This window comes from Tachyglossus aculeatus, chromosome 17, assembly GCF_015852505.1.
Source record: "Tachyglossus aculeatus isolate mTacAcu1 chromosome 17, mTacAcu1.pri, whole genome shotgun sequence".
In the NCBI taxonomy this organism is placed as follows: domain Eukaryota; kingdom Metazoa; phylum Chordata; class Mammalia; order Monotremata; family Tachyglossidae; genus Tachyglossus; species Tachyglossus aculeatus.
The window spans coordinates 49,408,655-49,435,265 of record NC_052082.1 but is presented as its reverse complement, the minus strand read 5'-3'; the positions used below and the strand labels follow the sequence as shown (position 1 = coordinate 49,435,265).

The 26,611-nt window shown below is 56.7% G+C and overlaps 1 protein-coding gene across 1 annotated transcript in view; it reads left to right on the top strand.

The window, feature by feature from the left end:
- MYO18A (myosin XVIIIA) overlaps positions 1-26,611 on the top strand; it is an 87,574-nt gene that overhangs the window by 21,672 nt on the left and 39,291 nt on the right. Inside the window, exons 3-12 of the mRNA XM_038759587.1 lie at positions 19,246-19,333; positions 20,148-20,254; positions 20,614-20,790; positions 21,405-21,618; positions 21,750-21,892; positions 22,369-22,469; positions 22,980-23,043; positions 23,426-23,570; positions 25,564-25,575; positions 26,285-26,458. Of these exons, the coding sequence (XP_038615515.1) occupies positions 19,246-19,333; positions 20,148-20,254; positions 20,614-20,790; positions 21,405-21,618; positions 21,750-21,892; positions 22,369-22,469; positions 22,980-23,043; positions 23,426-23,570; positions 25,564-25,575; positions 26,285-26,458 (1,225 nt within the window). The remainder of the gene's footprint in view (positions 1-19,245; positions 19,334-20,147; positions 20,255-20,613; positions 20,791-21,404; positions 21,619-21,749; positions 21,893-22,368; positions 22,470-22,979; positions 23,044-23,425; positions 23,571-25,563; positions 25,576-26,284; positions 26,459-26,611) is intronic.

Here is a 26,611-nt window from a genome sequence, read left to right as displayed (position 1 = left end):
AAGACTGTGAGCCCCACGTGGGACAACCTGATCACCTTGTATCCTCCCCTGCCAGTGCTTAGAACAGTGCTTTGCACATAGTAAGCGCTTAACAAATGCTATCATTAGTATTAAGGGACTTGCCCAAAGTCACACAGCTGACAAGCGCCTGGCATTCATTCAATCGTATTTTTTGAGCGCTTCCTGTGTGCAGAGCACTGTACTAAGCGCTTGGGAAGTTCAAGTTGGCAACATATAGAGACGGTCCCTACCCAACAGCGGGCTCACAGTCTAGAAGGGGGAAACAGACAACAAAACAAAACATGTGGACAGGTGTCAAGTCAGAATAAAGAGGAGTAAAGCTAGATGCACATCATTAACAAAATAAATAGAATAGTAAATACAATAACCCCCCCACGCTTAGAACAGTGCTTGGCACATAGTAAGAACTTAACAGATGCCATAATTATTATTCATTCATTCAGTCGTATTTACTGAGCGCTTACTGTGTGCAGAGCACTGTACTAAGCGCTTGGGAAGTACGAGTTGGCAACATGTAGAGACATAGTAAGAACTTCACAAATACCATAATTATTTATTAATGATTACTATTATTTTGGATGGCCGCCCAAGTCAGGCCAACGCAGCAAATGATTAACAAATGCCATAATTATTATCAGGGCTTAGAACAGTGCTTGGCACATAGTAAGCGCCTAACAACTAGCATCATTATTATTAAATAACCATCTTTATTATGATGCTTCTGGGGCGAGGAGAGCGACCGCCCTCTGCTGGACTCCCGCGGGAGCGCGGGCCTAGCGGCCGGCTCGCTTCAGGCGCATGCGCCGACTCCAGGGAAACGGAAGGGCACGGAGGGGGCGGGGCCTCAGCCTCCCCCGGCCTGTGAAGCGGCGCATGCGCATCGGTGGCAGGGCCATTCTGATTCATTCTCCTCAATCAATCAATCAATCAATCGTATTTATTGAGGACTTACTGTGTGCAGAGCACTGTACTAATAGCTTGGGAAGTACAAGTTGGCTTGTACTCCTCAGCTTCTGATTCATTCTCCTCAGCGCCTAGCCTGAGTCTGGAGGCCTAATCTGGGCTTGAGCCGCCCTTATTAATAATTATTCATTCATTCAGTCGTATTTATTGAGCCCTTACTGTGTGCAGAGCATTCTATTTAGCATTCTATTCTATTTACTATTCTATTTATTTTGTTAATGATGTGCATCTAGCTTTACTTCTCATTATTCTAATGACACCTGCCCCTTCCCTCCTCTCCCCCTCGTCCACCTCTCCATCCCCCTCATTTTACCTCCTTCCCTTCCCCACAGCACCTGTATATATGTTTGTACATATTTATTACTCTATTTATTTATTTTACTTGTACGTATCTATTCTATTTATTTTATTTTGTTAGTATGTTTGGTTTTGTCCTCTGTCTCCCCCTTTTAGACTGTGAGCCCACTGTTGGGTAGGGACTGTCTCTACATGTTGCCAACTTGTACTTCCCAAGCGCTTAGTACAGTGCTCTGCACACAGTAAGCACTCAATAAATACGATTGATTGATTGATTGACTTGACACCTGTCCACATGTTTTGTTTTGTTGTCTGTCTCCCCCTTCTAGACTGTGAGCCCGCTTTTGGGTAGGGACTGTCTCTATATGTTGCCAACTTGTACTTCCCAAGCGCTTAGTACAGTGCTGTGCACACAGTAAGCACTCAATAAATACGATTGATAGGGACTGTCTCTATATGTTGCCAACTTGTACTTCCCAAGCGCTTAGTACAGTGCTCTACACACAGTAAGCACTCAATAAATACGGTTGAATGAATGAATGAATGCCAGGCGCTTGTCAGCTGTGTGACTGTGTACTAAGAGCTTGGGAAGTACAAGTCGGCAACCTACAGAGATGGTTCCTCCCCAACAACGGGCTCACAGGCTGGAAGGGGGAGACAGACAGCAAAACAAAACACGTGGATAGGTGTCAAAACCGTCATAATAAATAGAATTATAGCTATATGCACGTCGTTAACAAAATAAATAGAATAGCAAATATGTACAAGTAAAATGGGGTAATAAATGGGGTAATAAATAAATGGGGTACAAATATAGACAAGTGCTGTGGGGAGGGGAAGGAGGTAGGGCGGGGGGATGGGGAGGAGGAGAGGAAAATGGGGGCTCAGTTTGGGAAAGCCTCCTGGAGGAGGTGAGCCCTCAGTAGGGCTTTGAAGGGAGGAAGAGAGCTAGTTTGGCAGATATAATAATAATGATAGCATTTATTAAGCGCTTACTATGTACAAAGCACTGTTCTAAGTGCTTGGAAGGTTACAAGGTGATCAGGTTTTCCCATGGGGGGCTCACAGTCTTCATCCCCATTTTACAGATGAGGGCACTGAGGCCCAGAGAAGTTATGTAACTTGCCCAAAGTCACAGCTAACAAGTGGCGGAGCCGGGATTTGAACCCATGACCTCTGACTCCAAAGCCCGGGCTCTTTCCACTGAGCCACGCTGCTTCTCATGGATATGCGGAGGGAGGGTGTTCCAGGCCAGGGGGAGGACGTGGGCCGGGGGTTGATGGCAGGGTGAAGAGTTCCTGTGGCGTGGTCCTCATCGTGGCTAATGGGCTATGACCAAGCTGGCGGGGTCCTCGAGTGGGGAGGGAGGCCAAGGCTTCCCCCTCTGCCCTCCCGGGAGAGACCCTGCCCTTCCTTAGCAGTTCCAGCCTCTAGGGTCCAGGGAACTCCAAGTGGCTTTTGGTTACCCCAAGCCCTTCTCCGGGTGCAGGGGTAGAGTCATTCAAGGCCTGTCTTCCCATCTCTGAAGCCCACTCTGCCCCAGCCCCATCAATCTGCCCAGCCCATCCACCATGCTATCCCTCCCTCTCTGCCCACCTCTTTGGGAAGTTCACCAGGAGCACGGAGAAGGGTCCCGAATTTATAGGGACACAAGGCTTCAGGGAGCAGCGCTGTCTTCACAAGAAGACAGCGTGGCTCGTGGAAAGAGCCCAGACTTTGGAGTCAGAGGTCATGGGTTCAAATCCCAGCTCTGCCGCCTCAGTTACCTCATCTGTAAAATGGGAATTAAGACTGTGAGCCCCATGAGGGACAACCTGATCACCTTGTAGCCTCCCCAGTGCTTAGAACAGTGCTTTGCACATAGTAAGCGCTTAATAAATGCCATTATTATTATTATTATTATTCACAGGGGGGCTTGGGCGACCTGCCTCCCATCCCCTGGGGGAATCTGCTCTAGGCCGGAAGGTCGCTCTGCGGTTTGAGAGAGCCATTCCCTGTGGCCTTCCAAAGGTGCAGGCCTGGTAATCCCCCCGCCATTCCTATCTGACAGACCACAACTCTCCTCCCTTACAGAGCCTTATTAAAATTACATCTCCTCCAAGGGCCCTTTTTTTGTGGCATTTGTTAATCACTTACTATGTTCCAGACACTGTAGTAAGCACTGGGGTACTTACAAGATCGTCAGATTGGACATGGATGGTGTCCCACGTGGGGCTCACAGTCTTAATCCACATTTTACAGATAAGGGAATTGAGGCAAAGAGAAATGAAATTCATTCAGTCGTATTTATTGAGCGCTTACTGTGTGCAGAGCACTGTACTAAGCGCTTGGGAAGTACAAGTTGGCAACATAGAGACGGTCCCTACCCAACAGCGGGCTCACAGTCTAGAAGGGAGACAAATGACTTGCCAAGGCCACACAGCAGACACGTGGCAGAATAGTGATTAGATGTGGAACAGGGGCTGTGAAAACCCAATTAACTGGTATCTACCCTAACAATTAGAACAATGCCTGGCACCTAGTCAGGGCTTAACAAATACCATTATTATTATTATTATTGTTATTATTAACTTCTCCATGCCTCAGTTTCCCCCTCTGCAAAATGGGAATTAAATACCTGTTCTTCCTCCTGCAGAGACTGTCTGACCTGTTATCTTGTACCTCCCCTGCTGCTTAGCATAGTGCCTGGTATTATCAAATTTAACAAATATTATTATCATTATTATTTTTAGGGTGACCTGGTTACAAGAATATGAGAGGAGGGCTGGGGAGAGGCTCAGGTTCCCATGGGTAAATGACGATTCCTCAATTTGGACTTCCAGTCTCAGTAATAATAATAATTGTGGACTCCATTTTTAGTGAGGCCTAGAAAGCGCTTTGAGATCCTCAGAAGGAAGGTGTCATCTGTCCAGCCTGGCAAACGGCCATCTGTTGGTGGGTCTAAGGGGAGAAACATTATACAGGAGGCAAATAGGCACGGTCCTGTTATTTAGATCCCTCCGGGCCTTTAGGGGAAAAGAGCAGGCTGGTAAGGTTCTAGTGTTTATTTTCAAATTTATACAATCCTTCGCTGTCTCCCCTGAGGATGTTGCAAGGAGAGTCTCTCCCTTGCAGGTTTTCAGGGTGGGGAGTTTAGGCAGAGCCCGACCCTCGTAAACTCGGGGCAGCCCCAGACGTGACCCATGTTGGCTCAGCAGGGCTCCTTCTCCTTTTTTGCTCCCTTCTTCTTCCTCATTTCCCCAGAGAAGAAAAGGAAAGCAGCTGGGGAGGAAAGATAGACAACTGTCTGCTGTTTCTTTCTATCTGGCCTGTAATGTAGGGGTCTCTCCCAGCCAGCTGTCTTCCTCTCTCCGGCTTCTCTCTGCTCAGGAGGGGTCCCCAGGCAGTCCCTGACCCACGGTGAGGTGGAGTACGGCCTGGGAGGCTGTGGGAGCTGTGGGGCTAGTTGGGCAATCATATTTATTGAGTGCTTACTGTGTGCAGAGCAGTGTACTGAGCAGTTGGGAGAGAACAATGCAACAATAAACAGATACACTCTCTGTCCACAACGAGGGCTGTGGGAGCCGTGGGGCCTGAGGAAGCTGTGGGGCCTTTGGGAGTTGTAGGGGCTGTGGGAACTCGGCTGGACAGGATTGCCTGAAACGGAGGAGTAGGACAGATTGAAAACCTGAGGGTAGCACCACTGCCGGATGCCCACAGGAAATCTTGTGGGCGTTGGCTCCAGGGCCCGAGCCGAACCCGCTTCTCCCCTCTTAACTGTGTGCCGTCACTCTGGGGAAGACCGTGTGGTGTGATTTGGGGGTGTCATCCATGGTGAATCCCTGGGTGGTAGGGGCAGGGAGGTTGTAGGTTGTGTGTGAATATGCGGCATGTAAGTCTCTGAGGGGACGCTGCAGCTCTTTGGCCTTAAAAGGCTGTGTGATTGGGAAACTGGTGAGAAGCAGGGTGGCCTAGTGGAAAGAACACAGGTCCAGGAGTCGGGAGGATGTGGGTTCTGATCCCAGCCCTGCCACTTGTCTGTTGGGTGACCTTGAGCAAGTCACTTAACTTCTCCGTGTCTTAGTTCCTTAATGTCTAAAATGGGGATCAAGACTGTGAGCCCCATGTGGGACATGGACTGCATCTACCTCAGTGCTTAGTTCAGTACCTGGCACATTGTAAGCGCTTAACAAATAGTACTAAAAAAAAAAAAAGAGTGTTGAGGGATTCTGATGCCTTGTGAGGTTGTGCGGGGCGGGTAACAGATGACTAATTCAGGGCGCCTGCCAGAACTCCTCTTCTGCGCTACACCATCTCTGTGTGTGCGTGACAGTTTAGTGGTGTGTGTCCCCATTTGATGTCTCCATGATTTTGGGTCTGTGTGATTGTGTGCCCAGGACTGTGTGTGAGGCAGGGGGCCCTGTGGCTCCTGGGCCGACATTCCTCCGCTATTTTTAGGGGCTGTATCAGCGCAGCTGTCCGGGTGCTGGGTGGGGGCAGAGAGCCGCCCCCCGCTCCTTTCCCTCCACCCCCAACCCCACCGCAGGGCCGGGGGGCGGGCCGGGGGGCGGGGAGGGGAAGGGAGGGCGGGACCTCCATCCCCAGAGCTATTTTGAGATCATAACGGAGCGGGCAGAACGACCCTCAGCTGCTGCAGCCCGGGCCATGAGGGTGAGTGTCCCCCAGCCCCCCTCGTCCCTACCCTGCCTTCCCCAGGACCCCTGGCCTGGCCTGAGCAAAGGATCTGCCATCTCCCCAGTGCGGGGAAAAGGAGTTGGGGGCCTCCCCTGCTTCTGGGTATGGGGGTGGTGGTCCTTGGAGGGGACAGCTGGGGAGGGAATACCCCCTCCCCCAAACTCACAGTGCTCCCATAAACCCGACGGTTCCCAACATCACTGCTGCCCCAGGCTCCCCAAAATCCCTGACTCACATGCTACCAGTCCTGCTTCACCCCAAATCAGTGTCAGTCCCTCCCAGCTCCTCTTCCTGCTCCCAAAGCCCCCCCCGACCCTTAAGTAGCCGAGCTCCTGCTGCCACGTCCCATCTCTCCCCGCCCCCTCTGCCTCATGGGAGAGCCACTCTTCCTGGGCATTGGGCTCAGAAGGAGCAAAGGAGGTAAGAGCTGAAGGCAGAGGGATGGCCTGGATGGGTAGGAGATAAGGGGACTCGAGGGGCTTTCTCCTAGCTGCCCAGTCCTCTCCACTGCCCCAGGCCAGAGTGGGCACGGAAAGGACCTGAAGTGGGCCTGAGGTGCCTGGCACTGAGATCGGGACAAACAGATCTATGCTGTAGTGATTGACTGCTTTCCCTTCAGCTCAAGAGACGGTGAGGGGAGGAGGGGGTGGGCAAGGGTGAGGGGCAGAGGAAGATTAGCCCCTAGAGGTGGTTGCCTCCCTTGGCAACAAGAGAGGCCTGGCAGAGGAATTAGCAGGGTGGGTTCTGAGGAATGACCTCCCAGTAACTTATAATGAGGAGTATTTATTGAGCGCTTACCATGGTGGAGTCCTGTACTAAGCCCTTGGTAGTACTACAGTAGAGTAGGTAGACACGGTCCTAGCTCTCAAGGAGTGTACACTGTAGCAAGCTGGCAGGCTTGCTGAAGATATGAAGCCTGGGAGACAGGGAGTCCTCTGGGCCAGGAACCCCTCTGGCCTCCTCTGGCCTTGTGCCGTTGGGGTGGGAAATCAGACTTGTTGCAACTGCAGCGACAGCAGGAAGTGGAGCCGAGCAGCTGATTCACCTGTTTCCTCTGGCCCCAGTCCGGCCCCACGGCTGTAGCCGCTTTCTGTTCCGGGGGCAGGGGGAGACAGATCTCCACTGGGCCTCTCCCGCTGCCAAGGCAGTCTTCAGGCAGGAAGACCCTCTTTTGTTTTTCTTTAATTTTAGTGGTATTTGTTAAGCACTTATTATGTGCCAGGCACTGTACTAATCAGGTTGGACATAGGCCACGTCCCTCATGGGGCTCCCAGTTTTAATCCTCATTTTACAGATGAGGTTACCGAGGCCCAGAAAAGTGAAGTGAGTCGCCGAAGGTCACACAACAGACAAGGGTTGGGGCCGGGTTTATAACCCAGGTCCTCTGATTCCCAGGCCCTTGCTCTATCCAGCTGGCCACACTGCTTCCTGGCCGGGGGTCCTTTCTCCCTGCCTTTCCCTCCCATATAACCCTTCCTCTCTCGCCGCCCTCGTCTCACGTGACCATGGGTGGGGAGAGTCGAGACCCCAGTCACTAGGTTCTTCTCTTTGGTGGGATTTTGGGAAGCCTCTCGGCAGTGGGGGTTGGACCCAGGCTGGAGGCAAGACCGAAGCCCTTGGTCCTTCTCTGCTGTCCTTTTAGACTGTGAGCCCACTGTTGGGTAGGGACTGTCTCTATATGTTGCCAACTTGTACTTCCCAAGCGCTTAGTACAGTGCTCTGCACACAGTAAGCACTCAATAAATACGATTGATGATGTCCTCCAGATGAGGTTCTCGTCGCTGTGGTCCACCAGATGGTCTCTCTAGATGAGGGGTACTGGCACTGTTTCCCAGCCTGCAGGAACAGGTGACGCTGTGCCTGGGAGAGCTGTGGACAGCTGGATCCTCACAGCCTCACTAGGCCCACAGACTATCTTCCCCAGCCCCAAGCCTGGGGGTGAGGAGGTCGCGGGTTGGGTGGGAAAGGAGGAGTGGCGGTCTGGACTCAGCTTCAGGGAGAGAAGCAGCACAGTCTAATGGAAAGACCATGGACGGGGGAGTCGGAGGACCTGGGTTTTAATCCTGCCACCACCTCTTGCATGCTGTATCATCTGGGGCAAGCCATTTAACTTCTCTGTGCCTCAGTTTCCTCATCTGTAAAATGGGTATCCAATACCTGTTTTCCTTCCTACTTAGGCCGTGAGTCCCGTGTGTGAGTCTGATGTGATTGTCTTGCATCTACCCCAGTGTGTGGCACATAGTAAGCGCTTAACAAAGCTACCAGTACTGTTGTCACTAGGAATTACACTTTTGTTCACCTCCTCTTAGTTCTGGCTTGGGAATGGGCCCACTCCACCCTGCAGCAGTGAGAATAATAATAATAATGGCATTTGTTAAGTGCTTACTATGTGCAAAGCACTGTTCTAAGCGCTGGGGGGGATACAACGTGATCAGGTTGTCCCACGTGGGCCTCACAGTCAATCCCCATTTTACAGATGCGGGAACTGAGGCTCAGAGAAGTTAAGTGACTTGCCCAAGGTCACACAGCAGATATGTGGCAGAGCTGGGATTCGAACCCATGACCTCGACTCCAAAGCCCATGCTCTTTCCACTGAGCCACGCTGCTTCTCTACCACCTCTTGGTAGAAGCACCTCTTGGTGGGGAGCCCTGACTCAAACTCAGCCCTGGTTAAGAAACATTGTGTCGAGATTGGAATGGGGGGAGTGTCAGCCAGGACTCAAGATTGATTTTCAGGGGAAACTGCAGATGACAAAAAGGGGCAGCATCTGGGATAGAGCCATATATTCCTATTTCACAGATGGGGAAATTGAGGCCCGGAGGAATAACGTGACTTGCCCAAAGTCACAAGCGAGTTAGTGGCAAAGATGGAAATTAAATCCAGGTTTCCAAACTCCCAGTCCGGGATATTAGCCAGTAATTGTCCTTTGTCCTCAAAGACACCACCAATGGTGAAGTTCACCCCTGAATGAGTGTGTAGCTGAAAAGGCCAATGGGAGGCCTACAGTACTAACCACATTGTGTGCACAAAAAGGTTGTCCCTTGCCATGGTTGATGTTTGAGGTGCCTGGCACTGTTTTCCATTTCCCCTCCTTGTGCCTCATTCCTTTTGAAGCTTTTGCCCGAAGAGAGCTGCTCTCTTCTAGATGGCAGGGTGCCGTGCTGGCCTCCTCTCAGCAGTTGACTCCCAATTTTCAGCTGGTCTGCAATGTTGTCTGAGGCTTTGCTTCATAGAACGTTTCCTCTGCCCTCCTGCCTTTGTTTCCTGATTTCAGCCTTCGACAGAGCGTATGGACTGCTAGGCCGGACAGTGCGGTGACTGGGGTGTGGGATGGTGGGAAGTTGGCACAGGCAGGGATGGGTAGCTGGCTGGCTGGTCCGTCGTCCCCTGCTCCCTCTGGCTCAGAGCAGGAAAGGAGTCCTGACACCAAGGAACCCTAAAGCAGTACCATAGTTTCCCTTGGTTCCTTCCAGTGGGGGCCTGCCTGGAAGAGAGTTCCCTTGGTGATGGGATCATGAACTCCAAACATCCTAGGGATAATTGTGAACTCTGACTGTGCATCGTTGCTCCATCTTTTGGGTACAGATGGGAAGCAGTGTGGCCTCGTGGATAGAGCACAGGCCTGGGAATCGGATGGATTTGGGTTTTAATTCCGGTTCCGTCACTTGTCTCCCGTGTGACCTCGGGCAGGTCACTTCACTTCTCTGTGCTTCAGTTACTGCATCTGTAAAATGGGGATTAAGACCGGGAGTCCCTTGTGGAGCAGGGATTATGTCCAACCTGATTACCTTTTATCAATCTAGTGTTTAGTACAGTGCCTGACACCGTGTTTAATAATTACCATAAAAAAAGATCGTTTAGCAGTTCTGTGTATTAGCGGAGGAGAAGCCTTTCACGGGAGGCCCAACAGAAAGAGCACAGGGCTGGGAGTCAGGATACCTGGGTTCTAGTCTGGCTTCACCCCTGGCCTGCTGAGTGACCATGGGCAAATCACTTCTCTGGGCCTCAGTTTCCTCATTTGTAAAATGGGAATAAAATGCCTGTTTTCCCTAACTCTTAAACTGTGAGACAGAGACTGTGTCCCTTGGGAGCCCCCAGCAGCCTCCAGGAGCCCTCAACAGCCTCTGGGAGTCCCAGTTCCAGCTCAAATTCTGACCTTGGTCTTTCCCTTCCTTCCTCTCCACTTCCTTTCCTTCCCTTTGTTGTCCACAGTGTCTGTCTGGTCCTCAGGCAGCCCCAGCAGGTCCAGGTCTTTAGGAAGACGTGCCGTCACCCACCCTGTGACAGTTGGGGGTCCTGCCAGTGCCCACCCTCCCTCGTCCTCCCGCCCCAGCCGGGGCGGCGCTGCACCTACTGCGGACGGCAGCACTATGGCTTTTTCCTCACGGTTCGCCTTCTGGGAGCAAAAGGGAAGTTGGTTTTTGTGTCCCACCTCTGCATCCGACATTTGGCATGGTGTGCTTGCGAGTGGGCGGCAGGCCAGAGCAGGCCGGAGGAGACCGGCTGGCAGGGGCTGGAGCAGGAAGACAGCAGTCGGGGTCCGGGGAGGCTTGCTGCTCCTTCCTCTGGATAGTTTTCTGGGATTCCTCGGTTTCTTCCCATTCCATGGAAGCCCTGGAAAAGCTTTGAGTCTGTCCCCGGTCTCCCTCCCTCCCTCTGCACCCGCCATTAACCCTGCTCCCGGTCATCCACAGCTGCTACTTAGGATGGGGTCTGGGGGCTGGGGAGGGGGTGAGCGGGGCAAGTTCAGGTTCAGCTTCGGTATCCTGCCTCGGGCTCCGGGGGACTGCGGATCCCAAAGTCCAAGGGAGGGGCTGGCCGGAGCAAAGGAGGAGCCTGGGGGACCTGGAGGGAGGACCAGAGGAGTGACTCAGTGCCTAGAAGCAGACATGCCTTTGAGAGCACGCAGGCTCCCAGATGGGGCTGTGACAGCGCTGGGCAGGCCCCCGCGCCGGGCAGAGGGCGGATGAGTCAGCCCCCGGCTGGGCATTCTCCAGGCCGTGGGCAGTGGAGGGACTCCCAGTCCTCACCGGGATCCCGCCCTGGTGACTCCTGGAAGGAACCCGGAGTTAGGCTGGGGAGAGACGTTAGGCAGGCTGCGGTGTCCCTGAACTTCAGGTGCAACTTACAGTAACCCGTATGTATTTGTGCATGCCTGTGTGTGTGATGGGCACGCATGCTGGGGAGGGATTGTGAAGTAACATCCAGTCCTAACCTGAGTGTGGGGAAACTCTCTCAGGAGGGAGCTGAGAGTGGGGAGCTGGGGTCTTCTGGAGTGACCACCAGCCTAGTCTGAGGCAGCAGGAGGGGTGATGCCCAGGGGATGGCAGTGCCAGTTTGAACTAGGAAAGAAGTTTTTGGTGGGGCAGTAAGGTTCTGTGGTGTAAAACACCACCCTTGCCCCTATTTCAGATCAGCGGCATGATCTGCAAAGGCATGAAAAATCATGCAGTTCTCCTTGGGCTAGGGCCATTCTGAATTTTGGGCTACTGATAGCTAAAAACAGTGTTTCAGTTGAAACCTCCTTTGTGGCTGTTGACCCCACAAAGTGAGTGAGGAGGCTCTTGTAAGTGTTAGGAGAGGGAGAATACCAGAGTCGGAGCCTGAGTCAGTGACTGGATCTGGGGAAAAGGAGGTGGTATTTACTGGGGGCAAGGGGGTGACAGGGTCTTTATACAACTATAGGGAGTTAAGATTAACACTGTCCCGGGATGTTGGGGAGGCCAAGAGCTCCCTCTCCAAGAGCCACAAAGGACGTTTTCATTGAAACACTGTTTTTTTACAGGGGCAAGGGTGTTGGGGAGGTGGTCCCCAATTCATGAAGCATCAGTCCTCCCGGAAACAGGAGAGGTACCCAGTGATCATATCACTGTCACCATCACCAGTGGTGTTTCCTGAGAGCCTTACTTGGGGGAGGAGCTGTGAATAAGGCACATGGTCCCCACTTTCTCTTTCCTCTGGGTTGGGGTGGCTTTCCTGACTCCATTGGAGTTCAGAAACATGGGGGGCAGCCCTGCTCATGGGCTTGGGACTCCACTAGGCAGGGCAAGCAACCCAGGCTAACTCCAAGGCCACTCAGAAGTGTGTTTGAATTTACTCTGGGCAGGCCTTCTATACAATGACTGGGGGGTGACTGTTGTCTCCACAGCTGGACCTCTGCCAATGATCCTCTACCCGCTATTCTTCGCTCTCTCTCCTGTCAGGATTGGGGTTGGGTTTAAGCCCTTTCTGGTCTACACTGGGTATAACATTGGGAACTTAGGAGGAAGTGAATTAGACCCTCTCTCCCTTTCTGGCTCTTTCTCTTTCCCCTGCCTTTTTCCCCCTCCCCTACTTCTTCTCCCCCTCCCCCTCCTCTTCCCTCCCTCCCTTCCTCCTTCCCTGGGAGGTTGGTATGTCCAGAAGGAGTTGCCTTCTGGGGGAGAAGCCTGTGGGGCTGGGGTGGTGGGGTGGGTTTGGGCCCACCAATGACCCCGCCTCCCTCTGTCCCTCAGGTTAAAGACGAGGACAGGCTGGTTCCCAAGCCCGGGCCTACTGGGAAGGAGAATGGGGCTGTAAGTGTCTCCGGGGTGGGCGTGAGGGGAAGGAGACTGGGACTATGGATAGGCAGGTGGGCCTCTCATGGCCAAGTCAAGGCTGGTTTGCTGACAGGGTGGGATGTCCTGGTTTGGAGAGGGGTGTCTGGGCCCCTGGCTCACCCCAGCCCTCTTCCCTCCCACCCTCCAACAGGTGATGGGGGCAGTGACCATCCAGAGTCTCTGGGGCAGTCAACCCCAGGAAAGGTCAAGGGAGAGTTGGGACTGGGAGAGGCCATAAAGGTCCCTGGGGGCCCTCGGATTTCTCATTCATTCAGTCATATTTATTGAGCACTTACTGTATGTAGAGCAGTGTACTGAGCACTTCTCAAGAAGCACAGTTTAGAGGGCAGAGAGTCAAGCCTGGAAGGGCAGAGAAGAGGTCCCGGAAGAGCTGGACTTGGTAGCTCTTGGCTCTGGGGGCTTCAGGGAGGATTCTCCCCCCTCCTTCCCTTCCCCGGTCCCACCCGTACCGTGCAGGAAGAAAACTTGGGAAAGCAAATGGAGGCAAGGAGAGTCTAGGCTGACAGATCTAAGTCAGGGGGGCTCAGCAGTCAGGACAAGAGTGGGGTGAGATTCTTGGGGAACCACTGGAGGTAATACTGGGGAGCAGAGTGTGCCAGGATGACAGCAAGCCCCCCAGTCTGGGCCAACCTCCCTTTCTGGAAAAGCCAAATGCTCCTCCCGGTTTGGAGCAAGCAGGGAGGAGACCCCTGCCCCCGGCCTCTGGGTGTTCAGGGAAGGGGCTGCTTCCCACTCCCTCACCTCCTACCCTGGGTTAGGAAGCAGGGAGAGGGGGCTGGGGGCAGAGCCCAGTCCATAGCCCCCTCTGGGTCCGGGATGTCCGGGAAGGCACCCTCAGACCATGAGGTTGAGGCTGGTGAGGGGCCAGCATTTCCACTGCAGCAGAGACTTCCAGAGCCAAGATCAGGACTAAGGCTGCCCCAGCCCCAGCGGGCAGATGGGCAGGCAGCTCCCCCTCCAACTGCTGGGACTCACCAGAGGCAGCGGCTGCTGGCACCTTACCCACCTGCCCCTGGTTATTCCCTGCCTGGTATCCCCAGCTACCCCTGCCCCCTGCCGAGGGAATTCCTGCACCAGCCAGGAGATGCCGTTGCCAAGGTATCCGGGGGCACCTTGGGGCCTCCAGCCTTTTAGGGGAGGCAGACAAAGGGGGCACCCAGAGGGATGGAGCTCTCTACCTGCTCCCCCGCCACCCCATGCCCTGTGGCAGGTGGGCACCCTAACTGGAAGGAGAGCGGGGGGAGCATAGATGTGGGGTAGGGGCCTTTTTCCCCTCTCTCTGGCGGCATTGATCTGTGAGATGCCCTTCCTGGGAGCGGGCAGCTCGGGGGGGCGAGGGCAGAGCGGGGGCGGGGGGGGCAGAGCTGCACTGCAGCCTGCCTGGTGGCTCCCAGCTCAAACAGGAGCGGCTCCTTTAATCCCGCTGCCTCTGCCACCGACGCTGCTGAGCAGGAGGGGGGCAGGAGAGGAGGCTGCGGCTTGGGTTGGGATCCAGAGTGGGGGGAGGGAGGGAGGCCTGCAAAGGGCCCCTGAAGTTTGAGCCGGAGCTGGAGCCGGGGAGCAGAGTTGTCCCCAGCAGGTGGACAGGCAGAGGTGAGGCAGAAGACCAGAGTGGAGGTGACAGCAGAGAGTCTGGGGCCGGGCGGGCAGGGGCACTGGGGAGCCGGGCAGGGGCCCAGCCGGAGGAGAGGCAGCATTTGGGGGTCCAATCCTGCACCTCACCTCCCAAGCCAGGGAAGGGGGTGCTCTGGGTTGTCCACTCAGGTGAGCCATGAGGGGCTGTCTGTCCTTGGCCCTCTGCCTGTTCATCCATAGATCATTCTGGAGGAGAGGGACATCCTCTCAGACCTGCTGGCTCTGACTGGGTTTTGGTGGAGGGGAAGGGGAGGCATGGACATTGCTCTTGGGGGCGGGGGTTGTGTGGTTGAAGAAGACGAGGAGACCCCTTCTTACCTGGTCAGCCCTCCCAGGGGGACCAGGTGCTCACTGTGGGCAAGGACTATGTTTGTCATATTGTTCTTTTCTAAGCACCTAGTACAGTGCTCTGCACACAGTAAGTGCTCAATAAATATGATTGACTGACTGACTGTGCAGCTCCCTCCCCTCCCCCGCCCCCCGGGCCGAGTGTGGCTACAGGCCTGCCCACCCCTGACCCCTAACTGTTTTTGTGAATGTAGCCGGAGGGTGTCCTGAAGGATGAGGCTGGCCCCCCGGGGAGTCCCAAGCCCCAAGCTGGCCCGGTGCCCGCCCAGCAAGCCCAGAGCCCTGCACCTGTGCTGACCAGTGGTGGTGGGCCCCATCCCGCTTCCGCTGACAGCCCGGGGGACGCCCCTCTGCCCAGCAAGCGGGTGGCTAAAGTGATGAAGAAGGTGCTGAGTCAGGGACTCCCCAGCGATGGGCCCAGGGGTGCCAGCGAGTCAACGGAGAGGAGTGTCAAGTCCCCTGAGCATCCGGCCCGGAGCAGAAAGGGAGAGAAGATGCCTCCAGCTCCCAAGCCACCCCCACCCCCACCTCCACCTCCACCCCCACCCCCACCCCCACCCCGGAAGGAGCCCCCGAAGGATGAGATCTCTGTGGGGCTTCAGAGTCTGATGGCCCGGGGAAAGGGCAAGGAGCACAGACATCGGGGCAAGCGGCTCCCCGAGAAGCAGGTCTCCCCTGAAAAGCCTGGCTCCCCCAAGAAGTCGGACTCACCCGAAATGCCAGCATCTCCAGTGAAGCCACAATCCCCACCCCCAATGGAAATCCCTGGCCCGCTCCCGAATGGAATCTCTGAGGCGAAGCCGGAGCTCATGGAGACAGAGCCTGCCGGGGCCAGCCCGCAGCGGGAGGTACCCATAGTGTGCCACTAACCTGCTCTGTCTGTGAACAGCACCCCTTCCTCCCTGCCACCCTCACCCAGCAGCCGGGCTCTTTGTCCTCTGGGCATGTTGGGCTACTGGCCTTCCTGGGAGGGCCCAGGCCTGGGCACCCCATGCTGGCAAGAGAGAGCTGTTTGCTACTCCCTGACCCAATTGCTGGTGCCGGCTAGGGTGGAACCCGCCGGGCCGACTGCCTGGAGTGACCCACTAACCAGCATGCGTCAGCGTGGAAGCTATCAAAATCTCAGGCCTGGGTCAAGAGAAGGGTTGCCCACAGAGGTGCCCGGGATGGGGCCCAGGAGGCCCCACCCATTTCTGGATGCTTCCCAGATGGGCATCTGAATCTTAACCCTGGGGCACCCCTGGCCTCTCTCTGAACCGAAGGCCTGGCCGCTGGGTCCTCAGGACTGGGGGTGTGACCACCCCCGGGCCACGTCTTTTGGAGCATGGCCGCCGGTGGGCAGAATGGGTTTCCTCGGCCCTGAGGGGGGATGGACAGTTGTTTGTTGAGGGAGGGCAACACTGCACTGCCCCATCCTCAAATGGGACATGGAGAGGTTGTGGTAGTTTGGGGCCCATCATGGAGCTGGTGAAGTCTATTCTCCCAAGAAGGTGTGTCCCCCACCTTGAAATTCGGGCTTCACCCCGGAACTTGAGCAGGGTGCTCAGAGGGTGAAGCCCCGCTGTGGGCATGAAGATGTCCGGTGCCTTATGGGATTGGCACTGGTGAAGCCCAGCAGAGGGGGAGGGGAGCACGAGGGTGAAGAGGGATCATTTTTCTCCACCTGCTGCCCTGCTCTCGCTACCCGATCGCTCCGGCCTGACTGGCAGTCGGCAGGGGGTCAGGCTTGTCGATAAGGGCCCTAGGTATCCCTAGGGGCTCTCGACTGTCCCCCCGAACCAGACTGCCGGGGGTAGCGAGTGAAAGGTCACCTGGTGTGAACTCATGCTCTCTTCGGCAAAAGTGGTGAGCAGGGCCAACTGAGTGCTGGGAGGATCTCCCGGGGTGTCACGGCCATGATCAGGGTGAGCGGCAGGTATGGGGGGCCCTGGGAGGAGAGTCACCCACAGCCCAGTGAGGGGCAGCTTAGGCCGCGGGGCCTTTCCAACCCCTGGTACCCCCCCCTCAGACTTCCCAGCAGTGACCTGCTCTGGCTGCTGCCCCAACTGTTTCTCCAGATTCCTCTCCCACACAGCAGCAGGCGATTGGCCCCGGGCCCTCTGGGACAGCATAACTAATGCTGCTTTGACCTTTAGGCCGCCGCTGCCCCCGAAGCCCAGTTGACTGCCGCTGAGGAGGCCCAGCAGCGGCTGGAGCGGATCTTCATGGCTTCTGTAATTCCCTCTCTTCTCTATGTGTGCTCGTCTCACCTCCCCCTAGCTACCCCCAAACCCCCTGCATGCTGGGTCTGCGCGGCAGTTGGGTGTCCAGCTGGTTGAGGGAGGGGCAGAGAACAGGGCAGCACTGCTGATCTGCCCAGGGCTGGCAGGGACCCGCTTTCTCCTTTCACTGCTGGTTCCCACTGTGGAAGGGCTGGGCAGAGGAATGGGCAGCAACCTTGCTCTGCAGGCTGGATGTGTCCTGCCCATCCACCCAGGGTCTTTGCAAAGCAAGATGTGCAGTGTCTCCCTGCAGCTGGTAGTGGCCAGCAGGTGGGAATCCTGGGGTACCCTCCCCTCTGTCTGAACTTCAGGGCGGGGGAGGTCAGACCCACCCTGTCCTGGTGCCCAGGAAGCTTCCCGCCGGCTCCTAGACTGGCACACAAAGGCCCCCAGTAAGCCTGACATCGAGCTGGAGTCCTGCTCACTGTCTAGTTTTTGGGTCACGGCTGCTGGGAGTTAATAATAATAATAATTGTGGTATTTGTTAAGCTCTGGTGTGGCAGGGCTCCCAGGGAAGCCTCTGGTCTGCAGGGGCATCTTTGCAGAGGTTGCCAACCTTCTTCCCGACAATAGAGTTGGGTAAAAACCACCACAGCTGGCTCTGGTTGAGGCCAGGCTGGCAGAGATCTGATTAGTGGTCTCTCGGCTGGATCAGGAAGGGCCCGATTCCCAGCACCAGGGAAGTGTGGTCGGGACCCCTGCCCGGTCGATCCCCCCGGAGGGTCCCCTTCCTGGAGTTTGGCCTCTGAGAGCAATTCTCCCTTTGGTATCTGACGGAATGTTGGTCTTGGGGCCGGGACGCTGGTGCCACCCTCTGATGGGCCAACTGTCACACTGTGGGCCTGGGCAACATTGCCCAAGGAGTGGGTGCCCATCCTCTGCTCATTTTTCACCCCTTTTCTTCCCATCTCTCTCCTCTCCTTGCTTTGCTGTCGCCACTAGCTGGACCCCGAAGCTCCGACTCCCACCCCGAGCCAGGTAGGGTTTCCGTGCAGCCGGGACCCTTCCGCTTCTGCCTCCGACCACCCGCCGCCCCCGGCCTGCACCTGGGCCGGCGTCTGTGCCCGGGCCGCGTGCTGGAGTGTAAGGCTGCCCACCTGGGTTCCCCTGTCACGTTTCCCTGGCCCGTGGGGGACACTGCACTGAGGCTTGGCCACAGAATGCCTCTGAGAGCCTGGAGAGAGAAGCGTCCCGGGTTGTCCCAGCTCAGGCTCTGAGTCTCCCCCTCACCCATGGGTTAGAACATCTGGCTCCCGGCAGCGGGCAGGAAGAGAGCCTGGCTGGGAGGTCACGCGGGAGCAGAGAGAGGGAATCCAGCTGCCGGGAATGGGGTTTGGGGGGATGGGTGGGCACTACCAACTTATCTGCCCTGTGGGCATTCCCTGTCTCTACCTGCTGGCCACCAGGTACCGCTTGGAGGCAGGGAAGAATTCACTCCAGGGAGATCAATCAATAAGGTCTCAAAGCTGTAGTATTTTTCAAAATGCTTTTTCATCAGCTATTTCATTTTACTGGGTTTGCATTTGGTGCCAGCCGGCTGTGATGACTGGGCCCTGGGTCTGTTCCAGGCTCCCCTACCCACCATGCCCACCCCAGGATCTGCTTGTATTGGTATTATATTGGTATTCCTGCTTTCTGGCTCCAGCAGAGGGGTGAGGGGACTTCCCCTACTGCATTCCCCTGGTTTCTATCTCACCATGACTGGACGTCGTTGCCTTGGTTGGCCCCCGGGCCTGCCCGGCAACTCTAATGGGATATGGTGTGGGGGCCGCTGGAATCAGCTGCTGCCTGGGCCCAGGGCGAGTCTGGTGGGCAACAGGGACACCCCACCCCCACCCTGTTTCCTGGTTCCCCAAGACACTCCTGAGAAAAGAGCAGAGCCACTCCTTTCCACCCATCCTACAGGGCGCAGAAGCCAGACTGACAGGAATGGGTGGCATCAGAATTGTGCTTCCCGGCATGGGGCAGGAAAAGTGAGAGGATGCCTAGTTGTTGCCTCATCCTGGCAGGGCCAGGTGGCTGTCTTGTGGCTCCCTTGTTCAGTGGGGCAGGGATGGACCTGAGGGGTTCTGCCAGCCGTTGGCGAGGAGCTTTGCCCTCCCACCCCCCGTTTCCCCCATACATAAGTTTCCCAGTGCCTGGCTCACCACACTCTCCCCATCTCCTTTTCCCCAGTGACTGAGGTTGTCCTTGTCTTCGGCTCCTCCCATCCCCAGTCTCTGAGCCTGGTTCCCCCATCTCCTTTCCCACTCTTCCTAGTTCTGGTTTTCTGTGTTACCATGGAGAGTGGGTGGGTTCTGGGCCTTCTCTTTCGGGGTCTCTGCCCGCCTTGTCCCCAGCTGTCCTCAGCCTCCTCTCCCCATGCTGCCTCATTCCTCTCTGCCAGGGTCCCACCCCTGGTCCTCCAGAGCCAACAGTGAGCCTGCCCCTTCTCTCCCCACACTAGGCCAAGACGGAGGAGCAGATAGCCACGGAGGAGGCCTGGTACGAGACGGAGAAAGTGTGGCTGGTCCATCGGGATGGTTTCACTCTCGGTGAGTCTGTCCCGTGGGGAGGACTAGAGCCGGGTGCCTCTCCAGGGGCATGCCCACCCTTTGCAGACATGAGCCCTACCTCGCAGGAGTTGGGGATGAGGGAGGAGGAACTCCCCTTTCCAGTCCATGCTCCTTTCCATTGCCCAGATCACTTTTCTGAAATCATTTTTCTATGCATGTCTCCCGACCCTTCCAAAACCCCAGATGGTGGCTCATCCTTCTCCACATCAAACAGAAAATCGTCACCATTGGCTTTAAGGCACTCAGTCAGCTCTCCCTCTCCCTCTTATCCTCGTTCCTCTCCTACAATCCAACCTTCACACTTTGCTCCTCTAACACCAACTCACTGTCATTGCTCTCACCATCAATCTCTCACTCACGCCCTCCTTTCCACTTAAAATTTCCTCCCCTTTCGTATCCGACAGACCAGCACTCTTCCCATCTTAAAAGCCCTACTAAAATCACATCTCTAGGAAGGCTTCCCAGCCTAATCTCTCATTCCCCCCCTCCAGATTTTCCCTCCCTATTGCATTCATTACCTATGTGCTTGACCTCACCCCCTCCGAGTTCATAGGTACTCACCTCACCCTCTCAGCACTTTTGTCTATGTTATAGACAGTTGTTTCCCCTATCTGTAACTTATTTTAGTGTTTGTCTCCCCCACTAGACTGTAAGCTCCTTGTGGGCAGGAATTGTGCCTTCCAACTGTGTTGTATTACACTGTTCCAAACCCTTAGTACAGTTCTCTGCACACAGTAAGCGCTCAATAAATACCATTGATTGACCAAATTCTGGGTGGCTGTTGCCATCGCAGCCAGTCAGCTGAAGTCAGAGGAACTGAGCCTGCCAGAGGGGAAGATCCGGGTGAAACTGGACCACGATGGGACCATACTGGACGTGGACGAGGATGACGTGGAGAAGGTGAGAAGCAGCGTAGCTTAGTGAAAGAGCCCGGTCCTGGGAGTCAAGAGATGAGAGTTCTAATCCTGGTTCCACTACTGGTCTGCTGGGTGACCTTGGGCAAGTCACTTAACTTCTCTGTTCCTTAGTTACCTCATCTGTAAAGTGGGGATGAAGACTGTGAGCCCCATGTGGGCTGTGTCCAATCTGATTAACATGTATCTACCTCAGTGCTTAGGATAGTACCTGGTACATAGTAAATGTTTAAGAAATATCATTAAAAAAAATTAAAAAGGAGGAAAACCATTGTGGGGTTGTGGGTGGCAAGGAACTTCCTGGGCGGGGAAACTGGGTGTGACTCCATCCCTTCCTTTCTCCAGGCCAACGCCCCGTCCTGTGAGCGGCTGGAAGACTTGGCCTCCCTGGTGTACCTCAACGAGTCCAGCGTCCTGCATACCCTGCGGCAGCGCTACGGTGCCAGCCTGCTGCACACCTTCGCCGGCCCCACCCTTCTCAGCCTCAGTCCCCGCGGGGCCCCTGCCATGTACTCCGAGAAGGTGCTCGCAGTGCCCTGCCCGCCTGCCTCTCCTCCTTCCCCTGTCCTCCATCCGTCCCTCTGCGCTGATTGTCCCTTTCGTTCCCCAGACTCTTCCCCCTCGTCTTCTCCCCTCACCTTCAAGCTGACGGGGCGGGGGGGTTTGAGGGGTCCCAAAGGGCCATGGGTGTTTGGCCTGCTGAGGGCCCAGCCTTGCCCATGCAGAGCCGCCGGACAGTGGACTTTGTCCAGCCTGGCATCAATCAGTGGTATTAACCGAGCACTTACTGTGTGTGCAGAGCACTGTACTAAGCACTTGAGAGAGTACAACACAATACAACAGACACATTCCCTGCCCACAGCAAGCTTACAGAGGGGGTCCAACCTCTCGCACTCAGAGCTGGGCTGAGCTGAACACGTGTGTCCGACCCCGAGGTGGGTGGTGTCCCATGGACACAGGGTGTGGGGGTGCAGCAGCAATAGCCCCCATTCCTGACCCAATCTGAGGGCCAACCCCAACTTGCTAGGAGGACAGGCTGGGCTCATTCCACTCTTCAGGCCCAGTGAGCCTGTCCAGCCAGACCTTTGCTGGCCAAGGACGTGCCCCGCTGATGCCGGACCCCTCCCCCTACTCAGGTGATGCACATGTTCAAGGGGTGCCGACGGGAGGACATGGCCCCCCACATCTACGCGGTGGCCCAGGCGGCCTACCGAAACATGCTGATGACCCGCCAGGATCAGGCCCTCGTGCTCCTGGGCAGCAGTGGCAGCGGCAAGACTACCGGCTGCCAGCACTTGGTGCAGTATCTGGCCACCATCGCAGGAGCCGGTGCCAACAAGGTGTTCACCGGTGAGGACAGAGCAGCTGGGTGGGAACTGGGCTGAGGGGGAGATGTCTCTGCCAGCCCCCGCACCCTGCTGCCCCACGGTCCACTAACCCGGGGTCCCCAACCTGCTGCCCCTTCCCGTTTCTGCTTGCAGTGGAGAAGTGGCAAGCTCTGTCCACCGTCCTGGAGGCCTTTGGGAACAGCCCTACGGGCATGAATGGCAATGCCACCCGCTTCTCCCAGATCCTCTCGCTGGATTTTGACCAGGCTGGCCAGGTGGCCTCGGCCTCCATTCAGGTGTGTGCGTGCCAGGGGCCGGTGGCCTGTGACGGGACCAGGCAGGGCACGGCCCAGCAGAGAGTGGATTCTAGAATCCTGGCAGTAACCACACTTTCCGTGCTGGTTCAGCTGGCACTGCCCCGGGAGGGGCTCCTTTCTTCGGGGTCCATTTCCAGGGACCTGAGTTGTCAGGCCCCAGTGGGGGCCAAAGCTGGGAATAAGAAGTCCCAGCAGCCCTCAGGGAGAGCTGTGTGGGTGTGGGTGAGGGTGGGGCAGCTGTTCATGCCCGGAGTTTTGTCCCTCTCCCCTCGCCCTGATGGATGAGTCCCCAAGCCGGGCACAGGAAGGGTGACAAGGGAGACTTAAGCCCAGCCCTGCCCAACTGGGCCTCCTGGCCAAGCCGCCATGGGTCTGAGCTGCCACAGGCCCAGTGGTGGGGCTGCTGTGGGTGGTTTCTCTGGCATCGTGGCCTACTGTGCCCCTCTGTGCCCCAGACGCTGCTGCTGGAGAGGCTGCGGGTGGCCAGGCGTCCCGCTTCCGAGGCAACCTTCAACGTCTTCTACTACTTGCTGGCGTGCAGTGATGCCACGCTCAGGTGAGGCTGGGCCGGGGGCAGTGGGAAGGCCGGCTTTTGGTATTCAGCCCTGGCGCAGGCTGGCATCCGGTCCCGGGGCTTCTCATCTTCCGGGGTTGGGGCGAGCATTCACAGCCCGACTTCCAGTGCCAGCCGCTTCTGCCTGCTCTCCTCTCTGGCCTGATCTGACAGAGGAGGCAGAGCTCCAGCCAGGACCCCACACGGATTGCCCTCCTCCCCGCAACTCCCGTTGCAGGAGTGAGGTCCGCCTGCATCGCCCCGTCCCCCAAGGAAAGTGCCTCTCCCCAAGTCCCGGCCAACAGATTTGTTCTCTTGTGAGGGTGGCTCTAGTGCCGAGGACAAATGTCCAATAAGAGCCAGTAGTGGGGCAGCACCACCCTTGCCAGTTGTGGGAGCACACTGGACAAACTCCTCCTGCCAAGGGTTGGGGCTGCAGCAGGCAGTGGGCAGGTCCCCTCCCACTCTGAGCTGAGGACCGGGCCTCATGGTGATCCAAGCTTATGCCCCCAGGACGGAGCTGCACTTCAACCACCTGGCAGAGAACAATGTTTTTGGGATCGTGCCGCTCTCTAAGGTGAGGTGGGCAGGGCATAGGCAGTCTCTGGCGGGCACCCGCAGTGCAGTGGTGGAAGCTTGTGCCCTCCTTTTGGGGTTGGTGCCCTGGGATGGCACCCTGGCCAGGGTAAACCTCAACACACCCTGCTGGGATCAATGAGAGTAGCTCTGTACCCCATATCCCCCTCCCTGCCAGGATGGGTTGAAAACTGAGGTTGAGGGCTGGGATGAGGGGGGCGGAATAGTTGGGGGTCTGCTCCCGGGTGGCTCAGGGAGTTGGGAGGGCAGGAGCAGGTGTTTCTCCACCAGGGTGGCTGGGCAGGGGGAGCCTTGACCCTGGGTAGGAGAAGGTGGGCACCTCCAGGGTCCTGGTACCAGCGGTCCAATGGCTTCCTCTGCAGCCTGAGGAAAAACAGAAGGCGGCTCAGCAGTTTAGTAAGCTGCAGGCGGCCATGAGGGTGCTGGCCATCACCCCTGAAGAGCAGAAAGCCTTCTGGCTTATCCTGGCTGCCATCTTCCACCTGGGGGCAGCCGGCGCTACCAAAGGTAAGGGGCTGAGCATGGGCATCCCGGCTGGGGAGCACTATCCAGAGGGTATTCCCAGGGCCCCAAGCAAGGGTCCCTCTGTCCAGCTAGAGCTTGCCCCAGGGGCCATTAATCCCAGGATTAACACAACCCGAATGTAGTTTGCCCTTCACAGGATATTGGGCAGTTGACCAGCTGAACCCTGGTTTCCTGGGGGGAGGAGGGGGAGGGCTGGGCATGTGGACTGGTGACCAGAAGCTGGAGTGTCCAGGCTGAGGAGGGATTGAGCATGGAACTGGGAGTTGAGGGTGAAGGATGGGGGGGTGGATGGGGGTCGGAGGGCGGGGAATGGGAGGTTGAAGGTTGGGGATGGGGCTGAGAGCCACGCCTATGGGAGATGGGGAGGCTGGGGTTGGGTGGGGGTGGAATCACTGGGGATGGGGCTGGGAGCTGAGGGCCTGCATTTAGGGTTGAGGACTGGGAAGGGAATCCTGGGGGGCTGACTCCTGGGCCTGGGGATGGGACTAGTGAAAAGGGGAGGGTGTCAGCTGCTGCGACACTAGCATGTTTGCTGAACAGTGGGCAGGGGCAGCAGTGGGCTCCATACCTGTACCCTTAAAGGGAGAGTTTCTCTGCTGGGGCCCATGCTTGGGGTGGGGGGGTGGGGGTAGCCTACTCTGAATAACCGCACTCCTGTTCCCTTCCTCCCAGAGCCCCTTGATGACCAGTCCGGTAATTGACCCTCCCCGCTCGCTCCCCTCTTTATGCCCAGGTGGTGGTGGGGGGCGTTCCTTCAGGGTGGCCAGGGAGGGGAGACCCTGAGTGGGGGCTCTCTTCCCTTATAGCCTGTTAAGGAGCGTCAGACACACACACGCACACCCCCACATTTCCCTGGCACCACCCCCCTTTTGGACATAAGGGGGGACTTTTTCTGTGTAGGAAATCTGGGAAGGTTGAGGCTTTGGGACCACCCCCTCCTCCTGCTCCCCGACTCTTGGGCTCCCCGATGTTGGCTTCTTCCAGGACTCTCCTGGTGATGGGCTGGCCGCTGGGCTGGGCAGGGGGATGGCCAGCAGGGGGCAGCAGCTTCCAGCACACTGTTGGGGATGTGCAGCCTGCTGCTGGGCACGGCCTGGCACAGCCTGGCACGGCCTGGCACGGCTTGGGGTGTGGGGAGAGGAGAGCTCAGAGGCTGCCGGGTGGAAGACCTGCCGGGGGGACAGGAGAGAGAAGGGGCAACCCGTACCCTCTGTCCAACCCGATTTGCTTGTCTCCATCCTAGCGCTTAATATAGTGCCTGGCACATGGCACGCACTTAAGTGCCGTAATAATTATGATTATCGTTACTACCCCTGGGGGTGTCCCCAGCTGACTCCCTCTTCAGCTGGCCTGGCACCCGGGCTGTTCCGGGGAGCGCATGTATGGGGATTATCCGGCGCTGCCCCCCTCTCTCCCTCTCATCCGGTGGTCTGCTCAGTTGGAGAAGGTGCCCAGGGGTTCCTGGCTGGGTTGGTCCGGCTTGGGGCTGGGGCTGTTGGGTAGGTGAATGGACCCTGAGGGAGGGGAGGAGGGAGGGGGTCAAAGAGAAAGTGATGCTTGGCGTGGCAGTGGGGATGTGGGTGTCCTCTTTGGTCTAGCCTCATGTACAGCTGTAGGTGGCTCAGAGAGGCCTCTGTGTGTGTTTGTGTGTGTGTCTGTGTGTCCATCTCTGTGGCTGCTTCTGATGCTTGGCTCTGCTGTAGCTTGCGACTGTGTACTTCACCCTGATTGAACTAGAGAGAGAGAGAGAGAGTGTGTGTGTGTGTGTGTGTGTGTGTGAGAGAGAGAGAGAAAGAGAGAGAGAGAGAGCACATGTGTGTACACGTACCCGGTCTGGGTATATGTGTGAGGTCTTGCTTCTCCTCCGTCCCCCACCACCTCCCCTTACCACGGGCCCCACGATGGGCTCTATTGACAAGTGTTTGCTAACACACTGTTTTCTTTTGCATGCTGCATGTGGTCCTTTGCCTTACAGACGCTGTTGAAGGTAAACCCTCATTTCTCGTTAGCTTCTCCTAATTACCATGATTAGACACATGTTGTCTGTGTTTGTGTCTGTGTGGGCTGATTTCCACCCCTCCCTCCGCCTGATACTTTTCCCACTCACCAAGAAGGGTTGGTTTTCCCGTCTTCTGGACTCCCCCAGCAGCCGCTTAGATTCCAGGGTGGGAGCGCTCCCACCCCGGCACTGAGAGGGATGGGCATCTCTAGGCTAATCCTCTCAGTGCTGTGGGATCGGATTCCCACCGAGAGGTTCTCTGGGCATCAGTTGGGTTCCTGATTGCTGTCTTCCCCTCTGGGGTCGACTAGTGTGGGGCACTAGTACCCCCTACCAGCCTCAGCCCAGAATGATTCATGGTCCAGTTCTTGCCCACCCTCCCCATTCCGGGCCTCGTAGTGCCCACCCCCTTTGCATCCCCCACCAAAGCCCCGTTGTTGCCCGGGGTGCCAAGTGGTTGATCAGCTCCTGGCCAGCCAGTTCCTCCTTGAGGGCAGTGCTGGGGGCAGGGACATTTTTTCGTCTGTCCTTGGGCAGGCAGAGCCATGCCCACCTCTGTGGCGTGAGCCCCACGGGGACCATTGAATATCTCCCAGATGGGGTTCTGGGCATGGGCGCTGGGAACAAGGCAGCCCCATCCCCTGGCCCCAGTCCACTGGTCCGTCCTGAGTCACTGCGGTCTCTGTTCCCCCACGAGGTGGGCGCAAGCAGTTTGCCCGTCATGAGTGGGCACAGAAGGCTGCCTACTTGCTGGGCTGCAACCTGGAAGAGCTGTCCTCCTCCATCTTCAAGCAACAAGTCAAGAGCTCGCTGCAACGCTCCACCTCCTTCCGCCAGGGCCCCGACGAGAGCAGCTTTGGGGATGGCACAGGTACCCGGTGGGGGTGGTGCCCCCGGCAGCTGGCCAGCCCCAGTCCGCAAGAGGCTCACCCAGCTTTGTCCTGGCTTTGTCCCCACTTTGCCCCGGCTGGGCTGGAGCACCGATAGCTGGTGAATGCCCTGTGGGGAGATGGGGAGTCCTCTG